Source organism: Astyanax mexicanus, chromosome 12 (assembly GCF_023375975.1).
Source record: "Astyanax mexicanus isolate ESR-SI-001 chromosome 12, AstMex3_surface, whole genome shotgun sequence".
NCBI lineage: Eukaryota > Metazoa > Chordata > Actinopteri > Characiformes > Acestrorhamphidae > Astyanax > Astyanax mexicanus.
In genome coordinates this window covers 27953123-27976853 of record NC_064419.1, presented here as the reverse complement: position 1 = coordinate 27976853, position 23731 = coordinate 27953123, and the positions used below count along the sequence as shown (strand labels likewise).

Here is a 23731-nt window from a genome sequence, read left to right as displayed (position 1 = left end):
CCACGCAAATAATAACCTTAATAACCTGAGATCTATATCTATATAAATACTACTGACAAAATACCACAATATTGCAAAAGGGCCATTCCACTGAATTGGTGTCATTTCTGTCCCCAGGAAATTACATGCATAAATGTGCACACAATAACTACATAAAATATAATTTTATAATACAATATAAAATACATTTCATTATAAAGCATGGTAAATTAATTTGTAGCAAAGCATAGAAAAGGAATTAGTGGACTTGCTTTTAAACATGCTTTTTAAATGTCACAAAATTTGTAACCGTCTTCGGCTTAGAAACCTTGTAATGAACTAAAAAAAAAAGCTGCATGGGATTGACCAGTACATGTTTTGTATTGGTAAATACATTTTATTAGATTCAGAGTTGAAAAAATATTTAAAAATAAGTTCAAGTTGTAAGAGATACAACAAGCAAATGGCACCCATTTATGGAATGGCCCAGTAATAGTCCATAAATTTTGGAGATTCAGAGGGGATTAATAGACTTCTTTTTAGGTGGAGTTATACAGGTATGTAAGAGTATAGATGGTAAGCAAGTTTTGTATACCCAGCAATCTACTATTAACAGTGAATATCTCTGTTCTGTTTTTAAATATTAGCTGATTCAGATGTACTCTACCTGGTTGGCAGAGGCCCAATAACTGAAGATCAGCAGCAGCTGAGCTATAGCCAACGCTGCTATCAGGTTCTTATGCACTGTGGTGCGGTCTGACTTTGGGACACTAGAGGGAGACACAGAGCAGGATTAAAAAAACAGCTTTTAGTTTAAATAGAATGGATAACACTGCAATGCATTCTAGGAGCTGTTCACTTTTTACTAATTGTTTACTATTTGCTCATTTCTTGCTCTATCAATTGTTTTAATAAGAAGCTTGTTTAATGTGCTTGTCTATACCCAAAACAAATGTCAACAAATGTATATTTAAATAATAATAAAGGAATGTTCACTCTCACTGCCCCCTGAATCAATACCCACCCAACGGCCACAAAGAGGATGAAGGTAAAGATCAGGCCACACAGAGACACTCCACAGCCAATAAAACTAAGAATCTGTAGGCCTTTCTCGTTCTCCTGGCTCCTCTACAAAACACACACACACACGCACAAACAAACAAACAAACGCACACACGCAATTTACATAAATGTTAAATGTTAACAGAAACATACATATAATATATATATATTATATATACACACACATTATATATATATATATATATATATATATATATATATATATATATATATATATATATATATATATATATATAGTTTGATATGTTTTATTGGACATTAAGATGAGACAAAGCTCTACCTGAACATCATATATCTGTAACAGCAAGGCAAAGTTGGTGGTGTGGTTACAGTAACATGAAGTAGAGTCCTGTGCCGAGGAAATGATCTCACAGCCCTCAGTGGACCATCCTCCTCCATCCTCTGGCCTGGGAAGACATAAAAACATCATTGTCAAAGAACTGCCTCAGCTAAAGAAAAGAGTAAATGTTAAAAAGCCAATAGGAAAACACTTACATGAGGCTAAAGTCCCAGAAAGCACAGACTGGATTATAATGCATCCCAGAAGTATTCTGAGGAACAGAACAGCAGTTGCATTGTCACAAAGAAATATATTACACAGTACCACAATAAACAGCCTGTTAAAAGAAGTGCACCACTATTAGAAGTGTTTAATAATGTAGTGAGGAAAAGTATAGACATGCATTGTGTAGAAAGCAGGCAACATCCAGGGGTTGCTCTGTCATGCAACATTAAATGAAATTACCTATTACCAGTTGGGCTGTGCGAAAACGTGTGACCAAAAACGAATATACTGGTACAGACCACTTCGTATCGTGGTAACGATATATATCGCGATAAAGTACATTTTCTATAAATTTAATGATTAGACCCATTTCTTATTGAATTACACTCAACAAGTAAAATAATATTTTCATATTTCATCATATTTTTCATTTTAATAAGAAAGTCAGACATTAGCAAATTGTTCATTAAACATAAAATATAAAGTAATAACATTCTATTTACTTTCTCTTTTAAATCATTTTTTTATATATATTTTCACCATTTTCTCCCCAAATTTACACAGCGAATTACCAAATCCAATCATTAGGACTCTCCCTATCACTAGTGATGCCCCAACACCAGGAGGGTGAAGACTAGCATACGCCTCCTCCAATACATGTGAAGTTAGTCACCGCCTCTTTTCCAACTGCCGATGCAGCATTGCCAAATAGCATCACAGCAAGCTTGGAGAAAAGCGCAGAGACTTGGTTCCGATACATCAGCTCAAAGACGCCATGTGCTAATCGACATCACCCTTTGAAGCAATGTGGAAAGAGAGAGCTCCATCTACCCACACAGAGAGAGCAAGGCCAATTGTGCTCTCAGGGCTCCAGTAGCTGATGGCAAGCTACATAAACATGATTCAAACCGGCAATTTCCTTATCATAGTGGCAGCGCATAGCCCGTTCGACCACTCAGAGCCCTACTTTCTCTTTTTAACTGAAATGAAATTGTGAGAGAAAGACAGTGGAGTATATAGACAGTGGAGCGTAATACTAAACAATATATGTTTTTCTATTGCCAAACTAAAATATATATCACTCAGCCATAATTACTAGTATATTTTTTTGCAAATTTTTGCTAAAGCACATTCTATAAGCACATACCATACTATTCAAGTGAAAATAATTAAAGAAAACACTGAACTATTAAGAGAACAATATTTTGGTTACATTCTGGTAATTGATTAACATTCTGAATGTCTCTGCTCATCTTCTAACCATTCAATTATGAGACATCATCAGTTGAATTCCCTTTAACTGTAGTAAATGTTACCTTACTGCGGTGTCGCAGTGTGTACTGGACACCCAGGCTGATGAGCTGTCCATTCCCCATCACCGCGCTGGAGATCACTGACGAGCCCAGAACAGTCCCCATGTACCTGACACATTTAAGATGAGATGAAATAATAATTTAAAAAATTGTAGAATAAAACTGGCTTCTTGTATTCACTCTTTCACTGTTTTTAGTGACAATACTTACTTCACTGAGCTGTCAGTGATGACTGGGAAGGTTGTGACGTTCTCCTCTGTGTTCATAAGTGGTGTTAAAGAGTTGTACCACGTACTCAAAACAGTCACTTTTTGAAACCCTAAAGATGCCCAAATACACAGAATGAAAAACTGTTAATTAGGGATACATCAAATTGTAATAGTCGAAATGGCAAAAAATAAATCACTTTTAGTGTTCAGTAATTCATGAACAACAATGATATTTTTTAAGTCATATTGCAGTTTTTCCTCTAATATTAGGATTGTTTTCAGCAGCAGTGACATCATTAGACTGGCACTACTGAGGTAAAATTACAATTAGAATAGCAATTCTGAGGTAGACTTGTGAGCAGAATGGCACTACTGTTGTAAATGTATAGTTAGAATGGCAATTCTGGAGGCAAACCTTTCATTGGAATTACACTACTAAGGTAAATGTATAACTAAAATTGCCCTGCTAAAGTAAATGTATGATTGGGATGACTCTACTGAGGTGAACGTATGATTAAAATTGTAGATGTGTTTTGTGAATCTTTACTGTTACAAATCTCTTACATTAGAACAGGTTTGACTAAAGAAATCTGCAAAAGGGCCAGTGTACCTGCATATTGTTAATCCAGCCATGCAGCAGTTTATGCCAACATTTTTTTTGAAGACTAAACAACTTGGCAGTTTGTACATGAAGAAGGAATAGCTATTTGCATACCATTGTTGTAGAGCTCCTGAATGCTTTGAGGTGGGACAGAGATGCAGTCAAGTTCAGAGTGATTGGTCAGATTTGCACTGCAAAATTCAGAACCTGCAGAACTCTCTGACACAGACTTCTGTTGGACCTGCAATCCTGAAATTGACAGTATATGAATGTTTACTCAGGATTCAGTAAAGGGTTCGGTAAACTGACAAACTTAATACTTTCTTTGAACAGGAGAGAAGGGCGAGACTCACTGATATTGTTGAAGTGGAACTGAGCACTGTCTGCATCCTCCAGGAGCAGGGGGCTGAGGTTGGTCACCATACGGTCAATGGTTTGCACAACAGCCATTGGTCCGCTCACCACCTGGACCACAGCACAACAGAAACTGTAATTAATATACATACAGATACAGACAAATCGAGAACTTAAATAGAGCCAAGTGGTAACCAACTGTTACCTACTAGCACAAATATTTATACATAACTTTAACTTTAGGCTTCTATATTAACTTTAGCTGTACATTGTTTGGGGAGTCGAAATGACACACAAAAGCTGCAGGACACACCCACTTCTACTGTGCGGGAAATTATGTGAGCAAGTGAGCTGGAGGACTAAATGAGGAAGGTGTGCCTTGATCTGTGTGACCGCTATGGGGAAGACTAAATTAGTCATATACCCCTCAGCCATAACACCAGCCATCTACAAAATATCTGATATACAGCTCTGGACCACTTAGAATACCAAATAGAAAAGCAGTGTGTAAGACTGCTGGAGGAGAACAAGCCAAGATGCATGAAAACTGTAATAAAAAAACAGGGTTATTACACCAAATATTGATTTCTGAACTTCTAAAACGTCATGAATATTAACTTGTTTTCTTTTTATTTGCATTATTTGAGATTTGAAAGCTACATCTGCATCTTTTTTGTTATTTCAGCCATTTCTCATTTTCTGCAAATAATTAATTTTAATCAAACATATACCTATAAATAGCAAAATCAGAGACACTGATTCATAAACTTAAGTGGTCTCTTAATTTTTTCCAGAGCTGTATAACGCAAATTTAAATGTGTATTTTTAAAATGAGTTAGAAACTTCTAAAGTTTCCTCTGTTTATCTGGTAGTTTTTTCTTCGCAGCCTAATATTGGCCTCCTTCATTGCGTCAACATCTCTTTGGAATCTATGTTGAAAGTTCTCATAAACGATGTATAAATGCCTGAAATGTTTAAGCAATATCTTTGGTAAACCAGTTTAAATAAAAGCTGAAAGTCTTCACTTCAATTACATATTGGTAGGTTAATTTAATAAAATCCATTCAATGTATAAGAATGTAAGTGTTAATAATACTATTAATAATATCTCTGCACCTCTCTGATGGCATGCCATTTGTTGGCATTCTCCTGGCTGATGAGTGCGTCTGCGAGTCCAATGAAGTTGCGGCTGAGCGTGTGTGCAGTGACATGGCTCCGGTTGTCTGCACTAGGCAGCTCAGCAGCTTGAGAGAGTATCTGCACCAGAGAGGGAAAATCCCTGCTCTCCAGCTGCTCCCGGGACTCCCGCAGGTACCGCTCAGAGATGTTCAACAAGTTTGAGACAGAAGACCAGCTTCTGTCCGCTCCAGGCTTGCCAAGGACATCATTTGTAGTCTTTATTGAAGAGATATACAAGAAGAATCTGTGACACTGGTTATACAACTCTTCAGCAAATCAGTCTCTTTAAATATATTCTTACAGTTCTGCCGGAGTTACTGGTTTTTTTTTTAATGATGCACCAAAAGCTTTTCTTCCAATGACTGTAACAGCTGTGATTGAGGAATCATTGCAGTGAGCAGTTTACACCCATGTTGGTTGATAACCTTAGAATACAATCAAACAGACATACTGAGGAACCTATATTTCTGGTGTTCTATAAAAAATATATTAATTCAGAGCAAGCACTAAGTTTTTGTGGCTTCTAAAGCTTTTATTTTAGTTATTTTACCAGGGGTATCAACACACTTGGATAAGACAATCTAATACCTGGACTAAAAACTTTGGCTTCATTTTGAACTAAAAGACAGCTATACTTTTATGACCTGAAAGGCAACTGTCTCTACTGTCCAGGGAAGGCTTTCTACTAGATTTTAGAGCATTCTTGCATTCAGCAACAAGAACATTAGTGAGGACACAATGTTGGATGATCATTTGGCTTTATTTGCCCTGTAGCCCACGCCTGGCATTTAGTGTGGAGCCAAAAAATTCATATTATCTGCTACAGAGAGTTCTATTATATTTCTCTTCAAAAAATTTTGCACATTTGTGTCACAAATATGTTTAGCTCAATCTATACTAGGTTTGTCCCGATACCAGAATTTTGACTTTGACACTGATACCAACTGTAGTATCACGGTTCTCAATACCAAATCGATACTAGAATGTCTTATTTTAGTCGTTGTCATTCTACACACGCTCTCTCCCTTGTGTGTGTCAATTAACCGAATCAAATGAAAACTCGCAAATTAATTAACTCGTTCAGAATAATAGGTTTACCTTGCTCCTGCCACACCAGCCATGGTGTGAATTAGTTTTCTTATGAAGTGAATCAAATCTTGCCTACTAGTTTGGCTCATTTGAAACTAGTAACTGGGCTTCATACAGTATTGAAAGCATTGAATGCTAAAGGACCAAATAGTTTGTGACAACATAGTATTGAAAAAGCATCAAACCATTTTTTTCATATTGTCAGTCTGGAAGCTGTTCTTCATATAAGCAATAATACAGGAGAGGGAGTGCTATAATCTGTAATATTGGCACTGTTATGCTGCTGTCGTAGGTCAGCAGCATAACGTAGGCCGTTGATCAGCAGAGCAGTGCCAATATTACATGTTATAGCACTAACCTCAAGTCTATTATCGTGATTAGACCACAGTTCCATTATCGCTGTTTATTGAAAGATTTTAAGGTAATGTGAATGAGAAAATTCGATCTGTTTGGTTATAAAAACTCTGCGAGTTAAAATAGTTATGTATTTGGCAGAGTAATACATGGAGCACTTTGGTTACAGTGCATTACCAGCTGATAACAGCACTCAGAACGCCTTTCAGCCAATCACATTGCAGGGTCAGAACTAATTGTGGTATAATGGATCTTTTTTTTGTTTTTGTCTTTTTATGATAAATGGACCGAAAGAAATGCTCCAAAATAGTTTTTTTGTATGTATTGTATCCATTTTTATAACGACTTCCATTGAAAGTTAAGGAGTTTTTATACCTTGTTGTTTATCTAAAGTACATACCACACCATGCTGTGAGAGGTGTTGCATGAAGGGACTTGGATGAGCAGTCAGAGATTCCTCCATCTCCTTTTTCTTCATGTAGCGATCTGACAGACAGACAGACAACACTGTTTAGTCATCCTCATATACACCACTTAAAACAACCCCACACACTTTACTATTCATACATACGAATGCAAAAAAATACAATTACACACCTTTGCTGGTTTTGCAGATGAAGGGGAGGGTGTGTGAGCAAGGGGAAGTGCTATACTGAGGTACACCTTGAGCCCAGCTGTCCAAAATTCTACAGTCCTCCTGCTTTTGAGGCTCCTGCTTTAGCAGACCTGCCAAAACATACAGTGTGTGTAAATCTGGTAACATACACTAATTAGTCAAAATGCTATTGCCACCAAATAGCTCACCCTACAAGACCCTAAAAGGTGTAACTAGAGATGCATTAAAAATAAATGTTTTTGTCCAGGCCTAAAATACATTATATAAAAAGCAATTACAAAACTACAAATTATCTATCTATTATCTATCTTTATACGCTTAACATTTCTAATATCCCTGCAGACATATTAACAAGGCACAACACATTTACCTCAGTCGTGCTACTTTAATGATAAATCTAATTTAACAGTACTATTCTAGTAACATATTTAGATAGCTAGCTAGCCAGCTACCTCAGCAGTGCTATTTTTCTTATGAATTACAAATTATCAAATCACATGTAGAATTTACACAAAGAATCGCAGTCTTTTGTCAAACAAACAAATGCTAAAGCTAAATTAGCTCAGCTAACTTTATTTTCTTTGCCCTGTATGACTTGCATTTTTGAGCTGGAAAACACTTTATGAAGAGATAAAATGAGAGTAAACAGATACAGAGTGTGATAAGTGACACTGAAGGCTTTTGTTTTTCTTTTTACGTAAGAAAAATCTAAAAATGAACCAAACATGTTGTGACAGCCTACTGCTGCTTAAAATGCAATATGCTTAATAGTAGACTTATAATTGTTGTTCACTATAATTCTTTTTTCTGTTAACTTTTAGAGATAAAGTATAATCATCGAAAGTATAAAAAATGTCATAATATTTTTGTGCAAATATTTGGTGCAGATCCTTTAAACAGAAGACCAATAATAGAAAATTAAATTTTCTTGTATAATTGAATAATTAAAGTTGGGTTTATTGAAGAGAAAACTTATCTGAACCCCATCTACTGCTGTGCCGCAATTCGGTCAATTTCAAAACCGCAAAATTGAAATTTACAGCACTAGAATTCACATAAATCCCCACTCACTAGAGAAAGCTCACTTCAAATCTGGTGAAACTCTAAAATGTGACAGGGACTTCAGGATTATGTTAATATGTCAAAGCAGTTTATCAATGTTACAAAAAACAGCGTCAGTTTCCGACTTTTCACTAATATAATGATAAAACGATGACAAAACAGTTGTCACTGTTACACCCTTTTAAAAGAGGGTCCTTAAGTAAACTTAATGATAAATATTGAAGTCAGCAATCATTATTGAGGTCATGCCCTTATATTGTACAATACATTGATAATGTGATTTATTGTAACAGGCATAGCCTAATCTAAGGTATATATTCTGTATTTCCAGTACATTAAGGCAGAATACATTTTAATTCCATATGTTTTTATTAATATATTTTATATATACTTCTTTTCCACCTCATTGTTCTGATGCAGAATATCCTGACAGCTTCCATGCATTCATTGTATATTTTCTTATACAGCACAGGAAATCACTCCCTTCACCATGCTTCAAAGCAGGGATAAGCATTCTTAACAATGGCATTTAGTTAGGACATACGGTTCAGAGTTTTTAAAGCAGGGGTCACCAGCACTGATCCTTACAGCAGACTTTAGCTCCAACCACTAAACAATCCCGTGTACAACTGCCTCCATGAGAGCTTGATCAGGTAGATTGTGATCGTTTAATAAAATATATACTGCTGGATTTTTAAGGAGTCAAATTAATAGTCCACTATGTCAGGAGAGTCTTGTACTCTTGACAAAGTTAGATTAGTGTAACTGTATTTCCACAACTCCTGTGTAGCTAATCATATAGATCTAGACAGAGAGATTGCTTCATATTTTTATATTGACTCGTTGTAATGTGTATTTTGTTTAAATCTTATATATTGTTTTAACTCAAATGATCCGACGCTAACATATGTGTCAAGACCCTTTAAAAGATGGGAAGATGGAAAGTTCATTACATCCATCACTTTCCCAAAAATATATATACTAAACATCCTGAGAGCATCACAGGACAGTGTGTGATTCTGTGTCCGTTCATCGGACAATATTTATACAAATTAGATGTACTGGATTAGGCCTTGAGACAAAAGTAGCTCCCTTTAAAAAGTGTACTATTTGCTTTTACTGTTCTGTTTAAACCAGTTTAGCAATTCAAACTCTTTACTTAAACGTTTTATGTTCCATAAAAAGTAAAACAGTTCTTGATCAGGAGATTGCCGGTTCTAATCCTGTTCATGTAGCTTGCCATGAGCTACCGGAAGCCTGAGAGGGAACAACTGGCCTTACTCTCTTTGGGTGGATAGATGGCGTTCACGCCCTACATCATTCCAAAGGATGATGTCTGAAGCACGGTGTGTGTGAGCTGATGTATCAAAACCGGGTCGCTGCACTTTCCTCCCAGCACTGTGATGCTACTCAGTAATCATCACATGTATTGGAGGAGTCATGTGTTTGGGAATCACTAGTGATAGGGGGGGTCCTAATGAGTGGGTTGGGCAATTGGCCTTGTAAATTAGGGAGAAAACGGGAACAAACTGAAATAAAATTATTTAAAAATAAAAAAATAAAAGTAAAACAGTTCTGATATGATTGCTATAACAAACTGTTAAAATACAAAATATAAATTTATTATTGTTTTCTATGTTGCATCAAGATTTACCCTAAAAAAGGCATGTTCCCATAATAAGAAAAACATGTATGAGATGCTCAGTAAATCTATCTAAATATTTTTTTTAATTTGTAGTATTCAGAAATGGGTCTGGGCTCTTTTAGGTTAAGATGCCCTTAACAGTGACCACCTCTACATTTTTTAGTCGGAACTCTTGCAGTACCTGTAGAGACTCTGACCGGTTCTCTGCACTCACCTGGGCACGGGATCACCTCAGGTACTTCCGTCACCTCGTGGAGGGTGAGGTTGAGCTCGTGCCAGCCTAAAAACGGCTTTGGCTCCACTGGGCGCGAGCACACCTCAAGCCTCCGGACCTGCTCGTTGTTCAGCGTCACATCCCAAACGTTTACATCCGTTATATTGCCCACAAACGGCTCCGTGAAGTTCCCGCCAAACGAATCCTGGTCCTGCCCTAGGATGAAGATCCCGTTCCCGTGCATGTCCCGGTTCGGTTCGCTCCCCTCGGCCCCGTCCCCCTTCTTTCCGTCCACGTACACCGCCCACGAGCCGTCGCTCTTGCGCCACGTGACGCACACATGGTGCCAGCGCGCGTCGTTCGGGAACGAGGCCCGGTACGCGTGGTGACGTCCGTGCACGATCAGCGCTAGCAGCACGCGCTGCCGCTTTTCGTCGGGGCGCGCGCGCAGCTGGAACTCGTTGGTGAGTGCGCGCGTCGCGTACGAGAACAGCGCGGACACGCTTTGGTGGAGCCCGTCGAACTGCACGCGCGCACACACGCTTGCGGCCGCCAGTGGCGGGAAAGTGGCGGCTGCGCGCGCGTGTCCGTCCCGGGAGGCTCCGCTGAAGGAGAGTGCCGAGAGTAAGCCTCCTGAGAAACAGAGGACAAAAAAAAGAGTTTAAACCAGGACTCAGAGAAGCTAAAAAAGCTTTAGGTCTAAACGAAACACGCAAAGACCCTCATAAAACCCGTGCTGGAGCCTAGCTCATTTAGTAAATGGTGCTGGCCGGTATGACTAAAAATGTATATCACGGTATTTTTATTTTATCTTATTTACTTATTTATTTATTTATTTATGGCATGACGTGTTTTAATATAGGTTTGTGACACACCGTACTGTTAAAAGTACATATAATAATATAAAACACTTAGGCTTAACGTCACTATTGGGTTTACTTTGTTCCACAAAATTACACAACATATGAAGAAATCAGACATTAGCAGAAAAACAACTGTTGAATCTAAACAATAGACCTTAAAAAGAGATGCAAAAAAATGTAACACAGCTTGTTTTTAAGTAATTTCATAATCACTATTAATGGACCTAAAATACTTAATGTTTAAGTAACTTATTTAAAAGAGATATTTTTTCGAAAGTTCTATTGCACAAGTCAGAAAAATAAACAAATATCAGTTTACAATATGTTATTATTAAAGCCATTAAAGGCATTAATTATATTATTAAAATCAGCCACAATTCTCTTCTTTCTCCACTTAACAAATAAATTCAGTTCAGTGTACATGTAAAGTATTCTACAGTATTACAATATTCAAAAGTGCTATAGTTAACTTACTTACAACCAGAGTTTTAGGGAGTTTGATCTATTTTGCTAAATAAATAACTCCCCACTCAGAACTGATTCTACTGATACGAGCACCACTAGTAAACAAGAACACCATCAAGAACCGGAAGCGCTAACAAGCTAACGCAAACAGTAACTAGCCGGCTAGTTAGCTAACTAGTTAACATTCTGAGACTTAAGTTAACTGTGGTGGGCGACGTTCATGAACCACGGAGCTGTTAGGTAAATGGGTTAGCTAGGTTAGTTAGGTTCCCTTAGTTAAACTAAAGATACTGAAGTAATGCTGATCAGGTATCTTGATTTATCTTGATGTCTGTTTATGTCTACCTACTCTGTTTGGAAAGGGTCTGCGTGGTTGTGGGAGGGTGTCCGTTGCTGATTCTCATCCAGACAGGACTCTGCATATTGGCCTGATTGAGAACCTGCCTGGTCCCCATTTCATCTTCTCGGTTACCCAGCACAGTGAGGGAGCTGAAGAGACTCTGACAGAAATGCCAGGCCTGGGAGAAGCTGCAGGATGTGTTCACGAGCTGATAAGCTGTGTCTGAGGTCAGCAACACATGGGTGTGAGGGTCCACAGGACCTGTCGTAGGAAAAGGTTAAAAAAACAAACAAACAGTGGTATCGTAAATGTAGAATGAATTCCCTTTTTACTGTTAAAAAAAATCTTTTTTTTTTTCTATTTGTGCAAAAATATAGCACAACCCGTTTAATCTGTGTTTATTTTAAAGCTAAGCACTTTAAAATGAAAAGTCTGACTGATGTTTTTTGGATAGAGCTTAGTTACTTACCAATAAAACACCTTTGTGCTGCATCTGCCAAAGGTTGCACTGGCTCACACACACCTACAACCTTTTATGAATACAAAAAAAAAAAAACAGAGTTAACACTAAAGGACTAACAAAACACCTCACAATTATTCCTAATAAAAAATAAAAGGGAAAGGCTATCATTCCTTCTATCTGAAACAAAACACACAATCAATAGCATATTTTTGATGCATATGTAACTACATCTTTTAAGAATACAAAGGTAGAAATGAATAATAAGGATTTATAACTGGAAACTTTTAACACAGGGTTAACACATGACTAACCCTGTGGGAACTCCCAACTACCCATAAATTGCTTTAGCTGTGATGTGTTTATTAAACACCACCCGGAGATATGTTTGGTGTATGATGCAATCTTGGTGAAGATTTAGTTGCTGTAACAAAATCTGACAGAGGAAATAATTTCATTGCACCAAAAGAGCAAAGTAAGATTACGTAGAAATCCAAAACATTGAACATTCAACAGTAATGTTCACAAAGACTAATTAATACAAATTTCATTTTGTCTTAAGTTTCATTTTATATGACACACATTTGATTAGTGTTTTGACAAAAAACAATACTTGTGTCTTTTGAAATGATTATACTTAAAGTGAATTAAAGTGAACATGTAAGGAGGAAAAACGTGATTCAAAATGTATCTGAATGAAATACAAATGTTAATGATCATGAATAAATGCATGACTGGTAAATTAATACTTACAAACTTTTAAATGCATGTCACATGTTTTTTATTGATGCCACAAAAAAAAACACTTTTGGTTCGATAAGCAAACATATTGCTAATTAATACAGTGTATGTGAACAACTTTTAAAAATATTAAGTCTGAAACTTTGTTTTTCATACTAACACTTATATCTCTATTACAAACATAGTTTTTATGGAGCCACAGTTGGTCCTTCTACAATATGACATGGCTCAAAAAACATTTGAAGCACCTTTATGTTTAAGATTATCACAGAGTATCACTCACAGTAGTGTTTCTACCCCTTAGAATCTGTATGTAATTAAATCAACATTACCATTGCGCTGGTCAAAATCACCATCAGCAGCACGGAATGCATCTTCCCATCTGGATAAAGGAGAGAATAACACTGAGGAAGAACAGTTCAGCACCACAAAACCCAGTTAAGGTCAAACAAGGACGAAAAAGCACCTTCAGTATATCAGCTTTAACAGTTTTTAACGGGGCTTAGCCTGGAATTCAACTCAAAGACAGCGGTGATGTAAAACTGCAGCGAGACAGAGTTCCTGTATTTTCACAGCAATGTTCTGCTTTTCCCAAATTAAACAACTTCTGCAACTGAAGTCAGACATGAGCTGTAAAACGTGAACTAACCACATCCATCTCAGTTAGATTAGTTAGTGTAGAGTGTAGATTAGACTTACAGAAGCAAATGGGTTGGTTGTGGCTCCTTTGTTTCTCGCTGTGCGATGCTTTGTGGTGTGTGTTTTCACACATCTGTCTTGCTGTGCTTGAGTGTTTGTGAGAGACCCAAGATGTCGGCGAGGGGGCATAGGTCTGTGTGATTACATACACTGCACATCAGGGGCTTGCTAGTTTTGTTTTCCCCACAAAAAAAAATAAAAAATCCCAATAAAATAAAAAAACAAGATAACTGCATGGAAGGTTTTGTTATGAAATACATTGTATATGCATACACTCATATTATATGTACAGCTGATTATACTAAAGATTCATAAAAGCATGAATGCATTTGAAAACTGTTCAACTATATTCAAAATGGATTTTGGTTCTAAGTATTTTGTGTTTTTAAAGATTTATTTCGTTATTAAAGCATAGGTACATTGATTTATATAATATATTATTTACATCCTTGTGAATAATATCTATATATCTGTTTTTTTGTTAGTTTTTTAATTGAAGTTAGTATTTTATATTTAATTTAAACGGCTAAAAACTAAATGTATAAGTGCACAGAAGTTGGCTAAAAAACTCAAGTAAAAATCTTATTATTTCACTTGAATGAGTAAAAGTACCTTTCAAAATCAAAAAGTACAAACCTAGTAGCTAGCTGCTTAACTTCTTTGGAACTGAGTAAAGTACTGTGTAGAACTTTTTAAAACATTCAACATATATCAGAATAGAAATTGTAGCGTAGAGCATAGTTAGACTATTCTTCTCTTTTAGGATCCTTTTGTTTTAAATTGTAATGATTAACTTGTAAAGTGAGAGATGTGAGCTTCAGCAGAGCAGAAAAGGAGCAGAACATACAGAAATGAAACCAAAAAACATAAGAAACTAATATAAACTCCAATGTGTATTTCTGTTCCTAAGATACTGTTTGAAATTATAAATAAACATGATAAGTGTGTGTTTACCTGACTTTAAGTGCCTTTTCTTCTCCTCTCTCCTCAGTCCAGTCCTCATTCCAGAATCATATCCATCCAGGACCATATCCGTTACATCCAACCTGCCCTGCTACTGTCCACCGTGTCCAGCACTCTAGTGTGTGTGGAGGGAAAAGGTGAGTCCAGAGCGCTCTCCGTGCCCAGCCTTCTTGAACAGCCCTCAGTTCAGTACAACGCTTTGTCATGCTAATGGAGCTCATTTATTAAAGCTGTCTTGCGCAAGCAGTGTGAAACTTGGCACATTAGACTTCATCAAGAGCAGCAGGCAGTCCAGCACTTATTTATGTCCATTAATAGGCAAAGCGTACACAAACACAAACACACATACAGATATACGTAAACACACCCAGCTGGGTGCCGTACCAGTGATGCAATTGCTGCCAGAAAGACCATGATATCATGGTAAATATAGGCCTGTGAAACATCACTATATGAATACTCAAGTTGTTCTGATTGATCATTTTCAAGGCGATGCAATGTATAAATAGACAAATGTAAGCATATGTAAGACCGAAGTTAAAGTTCTCCTCTTTCAAAAGGCTGGACAAAGACATCTTCATAAAGAATGTGGCCAGACAAAGGGTAATTTAACAAAGAGACACTAACAGGATAGGACAGCATGGGACAGTAAAGCTAGGGAGGGGTTGTCTTTGAAAGTTTGTGACCTGAATAATGTGTAAAGTACACCACTGCACACAAAAAAACGTCATTTAGTATTCACTATAGGTACAATATCTCACTGTAAGCACTCGCCTCAGAACAGTTGCCAATTGAATGACTTGTGGAGAGCCTTAGAAAGCTTCCAGATTGAAAGGAAAGCAGCTGCAGGGCTTGAGAAATGTGTATATATATATTTGAAGTTTAAAGTTTTATTGTGTTTTTTGCAAATTTGAGCAGAAAGTGCACACACAATTTAAGACAAATTTACAACCAGATTACAATTAAAACCAAATAATACATAAAAAATATTGAAACATTAGAAACTACAATTTCTAAAAAGTAAATAAATAAGTGTAAAATTATTAGAAAATTTCATAGACCCATATTTTATTCAAAATGTATTCAACATTAAACATGTCAAAAGTAAGACATTTCACCATTTCATAAAAAAAACATTAATTCAGCAACACAAATCAATTAAATTTGGTACATTATGTAGCATCCTATCTTCTTTTAACAACTGTCTGTAAACGTCTGGAAGGTAAAGAGATCAATTGCGTTGGTTTTAGTAGAGAAATGCTGCCCCATTCGTGTTTGATGTAGGACAGTCCTGGGTCTGCTTTGCCTGATTTTTTTTTCCCCATTTCATGATGTGCATAATATTTTCTATGGTTCTGGTCTCTTTTTCTGTAAAGCCATGTTGTTGTGATAGATGCAATACGTGGTTAAGCGTTGTCTTGCTGATGTTCTAAAACATTTTAATAAATCTTCCCAGAGCTATGTGGAGATCTTAAAAAGATTCAAAAATGTTCTTCACACATTTCTTTTTGAAAATAAAGTGGATCTCTAAATAGTTTTATTTAAATCAAATAATAAATTAGAAAAAGAAAGTGATCCACACACCTTCCACAAAAGAACCCACCCAAGCTTTCCCCCTCAAACAGAATTCCCCCTCATACAGAAGGCATGACTTCTTTGGCCCTCAACAATGGCCAGCTCAGCTGGCTAATGTGACCACACACTGGCCTCATAAATGCCTGCCCACTGCTTTAACCTCGCTGTCCTAGTGACTCCTTATGAGAGCTTAGACAATAGAAGCAAAGTTATGAGCCAGAAAGAGCACTGGAAACTAGTTACAAGGGCATACAGTTATACTGGGCAGTAGAAGAGACCACAGAGCTCATATTAACTTTACACATGTGGAGAACACATTACAGCTACGCTCAGCAAAACTGTTCAGACTCATGGGTTGCACTATTATTGCACAAAAAAAACATTTTCAAAAAGTAAGGAAATACTTTGAGGTCAAACTGACAACAGGGTGGGTCTTTTTTTTACATTGCGAGCTCCCGTGACTGGACATCACTTATCATTTTACACTCAGAAAAAGAGTAAAGGTTTAATTTAACTTTCCTGAACCCACAAACTCACCAGCATGTTAAATTCAATGGTTTCTGGTGTTTCTTTAAATTTCTTTGCAAATAATACAGAGCAGTTGAAAACCCATGTTCAGTCTCTTACTGTGTCTAACTGATGAATTTGTGCGTCCATCATCTGATTATAATCTGTAATTGGTGGATTTGTGACTCTGTCTTTATTTTGTGTAAAATAAACCAGTAGACAGTTAGGAAATTATAAATCAGGACTATTTGTATAAATTCCACGTCATAGGCAGAATTCTAAGAGAGATGACATTTAAAACGAGGCACTGAGAACTTTGAAAGTGCACAGGTAGTTTAAGAAACCCAACAGGTTTACAATGCTAGTGATAGGGGCATAGCATTGACCATGCCCTGAGAACTTTAAAAGTGCACAGGTACTTTATTAAAAAAGACTATTTATAGACACAGTACCTTCAGGTAGTTTTCTGGGTGCCTATATCTTACAATTAAGTTACGATACATGGACTGATGAGCACAAACAAAACTACAGCTGATAAGGCATGTAAATACTTTTATTTTAAACATATTGTAAGGATGGCTGAATATGAGGGTTATTAATTTTGCTATCTGTTGTGACTTAATTTCAAGATGGTGGCACCCAGAGAACCACCTGAAGGTACTGTGTCTATAAATAGTCTTTTTTAATAAAGTACCTGTGCACTTTTAAAGTTCTCAGGGCATGGTCAATGCTATGCCCCTATCACTAGCATTGTAAACATGTTGGGAGCCTCAACTAAAACACTGTATTTCAGAATTCTGGGGGTGAATAGAGGTAGGCTATTTGACAAAAGTTTGTACTCGTTATCATGTTTCATTACATCTCAGAGCGGATTTCTGCTTTAGTCTGAGAGAGTTTATTTTATTGTGTCATTTGCACCCACCATAGTCAGGCGCCAGTCAACATGAGCTAAGCTATGCAAAACATGTTGCTACATTGCCAGTAGACACATTACATCAAATGGTTTAGAAGATGTTTAGATTACATACATACTTTTCCATCTCGAGATGCTGCTGTGGGTGGTAATGCCTTCTATTGCCTATTTCCAGTTCACACGTTACACTGCAGATTGAAGATGTTAAATTCATGCACAGCTTCAGTAATGGGATTTTTAAATTCATCTGACAGTCTCTACTAAACTTTGCTCAAACTCCGATAATTCATGTCACCTTCTCATTAGCACACTGGTTTAGACACATAAGATATCATCTCATCAACAACACCTGTAGACATTACCGAGCTGTCCCTTGAGGTAAAACTTATTAATCATTCATTTATACAGTATACTGCTGTCATACAACTTTTGGCATGTAGAGCCACCTACAATCCAAATAACTTTTTAAACAGAAAAAAAAACAGACAAATTTCTAGAACTATTATTTTACTTAAGAATACTTAAAGAACCAAAGTAGAGCAACAAGGCACTAGAAATGTTACGTTGTATGTAACGTTAACTCTCAGTACTTCTTGTAAAGTTTTTTGAGATTTGTAGTTAATCTAAATTATTTTTTATTAGTTTAGAAGAAATTCCTTTTGTCATTAGAAATGATAATGCTGTTGATTTTTAATTAGATTTTTATTTTCTCTCAGAAGATGCACATAATTTATTTAGAATTGCTTATTAGTTGACTCACCACCTTAAGGTCCATGTGTTAGGACACATCAATGCATTTTTACACCACTTCTGCTCGTGCCAATTTCTTTGCAGTCATCAGAAATTGCAGGAGTGGGAAGGTTTGCCTTGTCCTGTACAGAATTGAGGAAAGATTTAAGGGTGACTCATTTAGTCTTTTAACATGTCAACTACAGCGCAATGAATTCCAGGCTGTAAAACTCAGCACTTCTGGACTTAACTAGGAATCATTGCTGGAGAAGAACTCCAGGCATGTTTTTAAAGTTTCCCTGAGCAACAGACAACCACAGGCCGAGGAGTGCTGAGCTTAGAAAGTACCTTTTAAACACTCGCTTCATCATGGCAGATGCTCAATCAGTGACTGACCAGCTGACCAAGGCTTTTCAAAGGCTACTGACCTACTTACACAGATGTAAAGAAATACCTGAAGAAGAATTTCTTAGTAGTACAGTATTAGAACGAGGAACAAACGTTTCTTAAAAATTTGGCATTTCATTATCTTAGATAAAGAAATGCTTCTACTATATATAGAAACCAGTGTGTTCTATGTTTGAATGACTTTTGGCCTGGTTAAAGTGTTCCGCACTAGAATATAAAACCAGTTGGAGCACTTTTGATAAGTACTGATCTCTACATGATCACTTCCTGATCTAATATATTCAATTGTATGCAGATTATGTTATTCTCTTTGCCAGTTGATAATTTCAAGGCTTTAGCTTCAGTGTCTAGCATCAACAAGGGTTCCACTATTGTTATAAACCAAAAAAGGAACCTTTTAAACAGACCTGTATAGAAACCTTTTTTAATATAAAAACACTCCCTTAAAACATATTTATGTATTTGTTTATTTACACTCATCACTCAAAAAAATAATATAAAGAAAATGGAGGTTAGTGCTTTGGCAGTGGTTCATCTTCAGTGACCATCTTCCCTGCACTTCGGTGCACTGTCCCAACATGACAATGCTCATCCAGAAACTGCAGAGCTTGCCTTGAGACACAGATACTGTGCCATGGAGGTCACCTGAAGGAATATTTAAGCTTTTAGAAACCTTTAAAATTAATTACCAAGACGTCTGGTTACACATAGGTTACACACTACTTCTGTATGTGTAAATATTTAACCATTTTGTAAACTTAAAAAAAAAAACACTTCAATTTGTTTTTTGTTTTTGCAACCATTTCTTTAAAAGTAAGTGCATTTATTTATGTTTTTTTGTATTGTGTCTTAGAAGGACTCTGCCATAAACCCAATCAGATATATTCCAGTTTCCCGTAAGTTCCTCCTTCTCACTTTCAATGCATGGTCCCCACACCAAATGCAGCCAACTGCTCTTTTTAATCAACACTGGCCCAAGCATTCTGTCCAAACAAAAGAGCACTGGCATCTATTTCTCTTCCCCCTCCATAACAGTTAAATTCATTGACCGACTCGTTCTCTTTCTCTTCCCTCCTTCCCCTGTTCTCCACCACTGCCGCCATTTAGCCCCCATGCATTTCCATGGTGATGGGCGAATTGTAAGAATGGCATGGCAACGTCAAATAGTCTCCAGGCTCAGTGCTGGAGAAACAAAAGGACAGTGACCTACATGTACAGAGAGAATGAGGCTCCTTCCCAGAAGAACTCCAGCCCAAAGATCCATGCTCTGAAGGACACTGATCCCACCATGCTAATGTTTTTTGTTGATTCTTATTGATTTTGCGATTTTAATATGCAGCACTACTGAATGGAGAAGCATGTCAGGTCCTTCAGACACATGACACCAAGATCATTTAATGCAAAGATTAAAGTTCCTCTGGTCTCATTAAGTAAAAGCATCACTATGGGAGGCAATTTGTAATCAGTGTCCTTGTCTAACTGTTGTGGAATGCAGTCTATGAAAACTACACTCTTAAAAATAGGTGTTCTTAGGGAGAACACCATAGGAATATGGAATAATAATGATCCTTTTTATAGATTTTATTAATAAGATGTTTCATTATGAACAACCAACCTAACCTACGAAACATCCCAAACGGTGCTTAACTGATAATGTCTAGTGTTTCCCATGTATTCTACAGATACAATTTAGTATCTGGAGCTCACTTCTTTTTTTTAACCAATAAAAAAATATATCTTGTCCCATTAACCTGGACAAAAATAAGCAATTTTAAATGTGGTTAGCAGAGCTGTAGAGCTTTTTTAGGAAAAAATTATGAATTTTGAAAATGTTACCTGAATTCAGAGACAGGTTTATAATTGTTTTGAAAATATTTGGCCTATTTATGACTAATATTTTTACATTTTTTTAAAACGAATTAATGGTGAATGTATATATAAAGGGTTTTGTAAGGCAAAAATAGTCTCACTATTTTTTCAGGTTTTTATCTTTTTTTTTACCACTGTCAACTTTATATGTAAAACCCAGAATACACGGGATGGTTTACTGGTGGATTTGGGGATATATAAATATAAAAAGCTATTTTTATTTTATAGATATTACCACCTTTGGTATTGTTCAACACCACTGTAAGAAAATAAGCACCTGTATGTTTCTTTACAGTTAAACATTTGACATCAAATCACCTTAAAGTAAGTGTTTTTAAGCATTAAAATGTACACTTCGGTCAGTTTCCCAGACAGGAATTAAACCTAGTTATAGACTTTATTTTCCTTTCAATTCCCGTTCTGGGAAACTGCCCCTTCACCAGTTTTGACAATGTAATTAGGGCTGGATGATATAAAATTGATGATATGTGATATAAAATTTATATCACAATATTATAATTTTCAGTTTCCGATACCAATGTGAATACATGGATGTCTGTACTTACAAACTTCTAAATAATGAGTTTGCCAATTCATCTTATGCTCCCTGTAATGAACATCAGTCAGTAACAGATACTGTAAATAATGTTTATTGAAATATGATAAAAAAAATCATATCACCATTATTAAGGAATTTTCTAATGATATTAAATCCTGTGCTAATTATATTATTATAACACTTCTGAAACACAAAACCAAGAAAGACAAAGATGTTCATATCTTAACCACTGAATTGTGCACAAATGTTGACAAATTACTGGAATTCCCCTTTAAAAGAAGACAGCAGTAGCATGCTCCACCCCATCGTAAGCAATATATGATTGTTAAAAGCCTTCCCAGTTGGGTCAGGACCATAATCTGGGGACCCTACTGTGCACAACCAGTTAAAACCATCAGCCCTCGTAAAAAAACCCTCATTAAGAATGAAAGCCACTGCAACTGTAAAACTGTAAAACAGATTTGCTGCTATATGTGACTGGCCTACCTTAAAAATGTATTTACTGTCTCATCAGATCTAGATACTTTACTAATTTAGAGTTGATAGATTACTTTGTTTAATCTGACTGAATTATGGAACTAAACATCTCATCGGCTTTTCTGTTGGAGTGTGCATCTGGAAAATTCTGCAATAGTGAATTAACTATTAACTGTTCACTGATAAAACAAATAGTCCTACTTAGATGTCTCATTTGAGGCCTGTTTGTAGAGCCCTAATCTGGCCACAGCAGACACGCTTTATGGCCAGTTTCTCTCCACCATCAATCAGGTCCACCACCAGCCAGGACATTCCCATAGCAACGATCTTTCAGAACCGTATGCCATAAATGCTGAGAGTATCCATGGCCAGACAATGGCGTGAAAGAGAGAAGAGTCTGGGCCAATGAGAAGGAGACCAAGAACTGTCATGTGTGCAGCTTTGGTAATGGTCATGTGACTGGTTTGTCCCAAGTGACCCCAAAATTCACACTGTCAGAGTGAGAAAGGACAGGTGTGAGTCATTCTCAGCCTGGATTCTCTTTCCATGGTTCTTTATGCAAAAAACTGGACAATCTGTTCTAATATTGCACATAAAGAAACAGTTCAGAGGTTCTTGATTTCTATCTTTTATTTGTCTGGTCAAGCATGATATATGATCCATGGTCAAAAATACGTGGACAGCCTTTTTATTTTGAGTGTTTGGTAAAGTTTTAAGTTTCGCCCTTCACTACACTGTCGTCTGAAAAGATTGGGCGGTACAATTGTGTTGGCACCAGCTTGAGCAGATGTATTGGAGCTGAGGAGGACATGATTTTCTTTAACCTTTAATCATTAATCCACCTCTTTCTAGTAAGTATTGCGATTGGTCCAGTCTAGAGTAGCTATTGTACTAAAAAGAATATTTTTTTATTGAGATTGAAAGACACCTTTCCATTAAGTAATTTCTTAGCACTGCTTAAGAAAAAGCTACACCATAGCTGCAGACCCTATGCCGTGCTGGTGTTCACCATCCCAGTAATGTAACTAAGCTTTCTGCGATGCATACAGCAGCAGCAGTGATTGGTCAATTGAGACTTGTGGTCCCGCCCACACCTTACTGCCTTTGCAGGTTAAACTGCAGAGCGACACAGAGACACGGATGCACGCACAAGTATAAAAGCACTCCACTGTTTAGGGTGCTCACACAGGTTACACCATAGACAACACATTGACTTGACGCAGAAGTAAAAATCAGCCTTTAGTTATGGAGGTGGGCAATACCCCCATTCACATGAAGAGCTCTTTAAAAAAATGTGTTCTGAAATTAATGTGGGAGAACTTTTCAGGCCTGCAAGGAGTCACATTTTCGTTCACACTGACTGAGTGATGAGCGATGTTATTTCTAACCACAATTTTGCAACAAGACAACAGAGCAACAAGCTCCAAATTGCCTCAACATTAGTCCTCATCCCAATCTCAGACACAGGGGTCCAAGGTTCCCAACTTTGCTCAAATACAGAGACAGTTTGGAGGAAAATTAAGCGTGAATGAAAGTAGCAGATTGCTTGAGAGGTGTTATTTAGCCACATGCTAATTAGCCATGCCGGTACACGCCTACACCCACAAGCCTGCCAGTGTGAGCACAGGCTCAGAGCATCTTCAAAATGTTGGGCAGGTCTTGTGGAGTGTTTTTGGTATTTAGTGATATTCAACCACAAGGTGTCCAATGAAGAACAAATGTTGAGTGTACAAGGTTCACTGATGCACACAGTGATTGAATGCTAACCTATCTGGTCCAATCCCACAGAAGAGCTAGCTGTAACTTAATAAAGGGAAATGTGGCTGTATTTTGTAAAGTACATGCATTGAGGAGTCAGAGCTGTTTTGGTCGCACTAATGGGATATATAACATATTGTGTCTATAACATATCACCTGTCCTTTACATATCATGGCTATTGATGTGCTAAATCAGAAAGAT

At 36.9% G+C, this 23731-nt stretch overlaps 1 protein-coding gene and 1 long non-coding RNA gene across 3 annotated transcripts in view; one reads left to right on the top strand and one right to left on the bottom strand.

Moving 5' to 3' along the window:
* Positions 1-14848, bottom strand: part of adgrd2 (adhesion G protein-coupled receptor D2) — a 33660-nt gene extending 18812 nt beyond the window's left edge. The window contains exons 1-17 of one of the 2 annotated variants that reach the window (XM_049485857.1): positions 14726-14848; positions 13772-13904; positions 13405-13454; positions 12341-12401; positions 11881-12132; positions 10204-10836; positions 7264-7392; positions 7067-7152; positions 5161-5439; positions 4044-4155; positions 3805-3939; positions 3091-3199; positions 2884-2989; positions 1558-1613; positions 1343-1469; positions 1004-1107; positions 647-749 (exon numbers count right to left, since the gene is read on the bottom strand). In XM_049485857.1, the coding sequence (XP_049341814.1) occupies positions 647-749; positions 1004-1107; positions 1343-1469; positions 1558-1613; positions 2884-2989; positions 3091-3199; positions 3805-3939; positions 4044-4155; positions 5161-5439; positions 7067-7152; positions 7264-7392; positions 10204-10836; positions 11881-12132; positions 12341-12401; positions 13405-13454; positions 13772-13844 (2415 nt within the window). In that variant the 5' untranslated portion in view covers positions 13845-13904; positions 14726-14848. The remainder of the gene's footprint in view (positions 1-646; positions 750-1003; positions 1108-1342; positions 1470-1557; positions 1614-2883; positions 2990-3090; positions 3200-3804; positions 3940-4043; positions 4156-5160; positions 5440-7066; positions 7153-7263; positions 7393-10203; positions 10837-11880; positions 12133-12340; positions 12402-13404; positions 13455-13771; positions 13905-14725) is intronic. The other variant, XM_049485856.1, reaches the window with a different exon arrangement.
* Positions 11993-23731, top strand: part of LOC111192673 (uncharacterized) — a 34217-nt gene continuing 22478 nt past the window's right edge. Inside the window, exons 1-2 of the long non-coding RNA XR_002650078.2 lie at positions 11993-12098; positions 14763-14871. This is a non-coding gene — a long non-coding RNA (uncharacterized LOC111192673). The remainder of the gene's footprint in view (positions 12099-14762; positions 14872-23731) is intronic.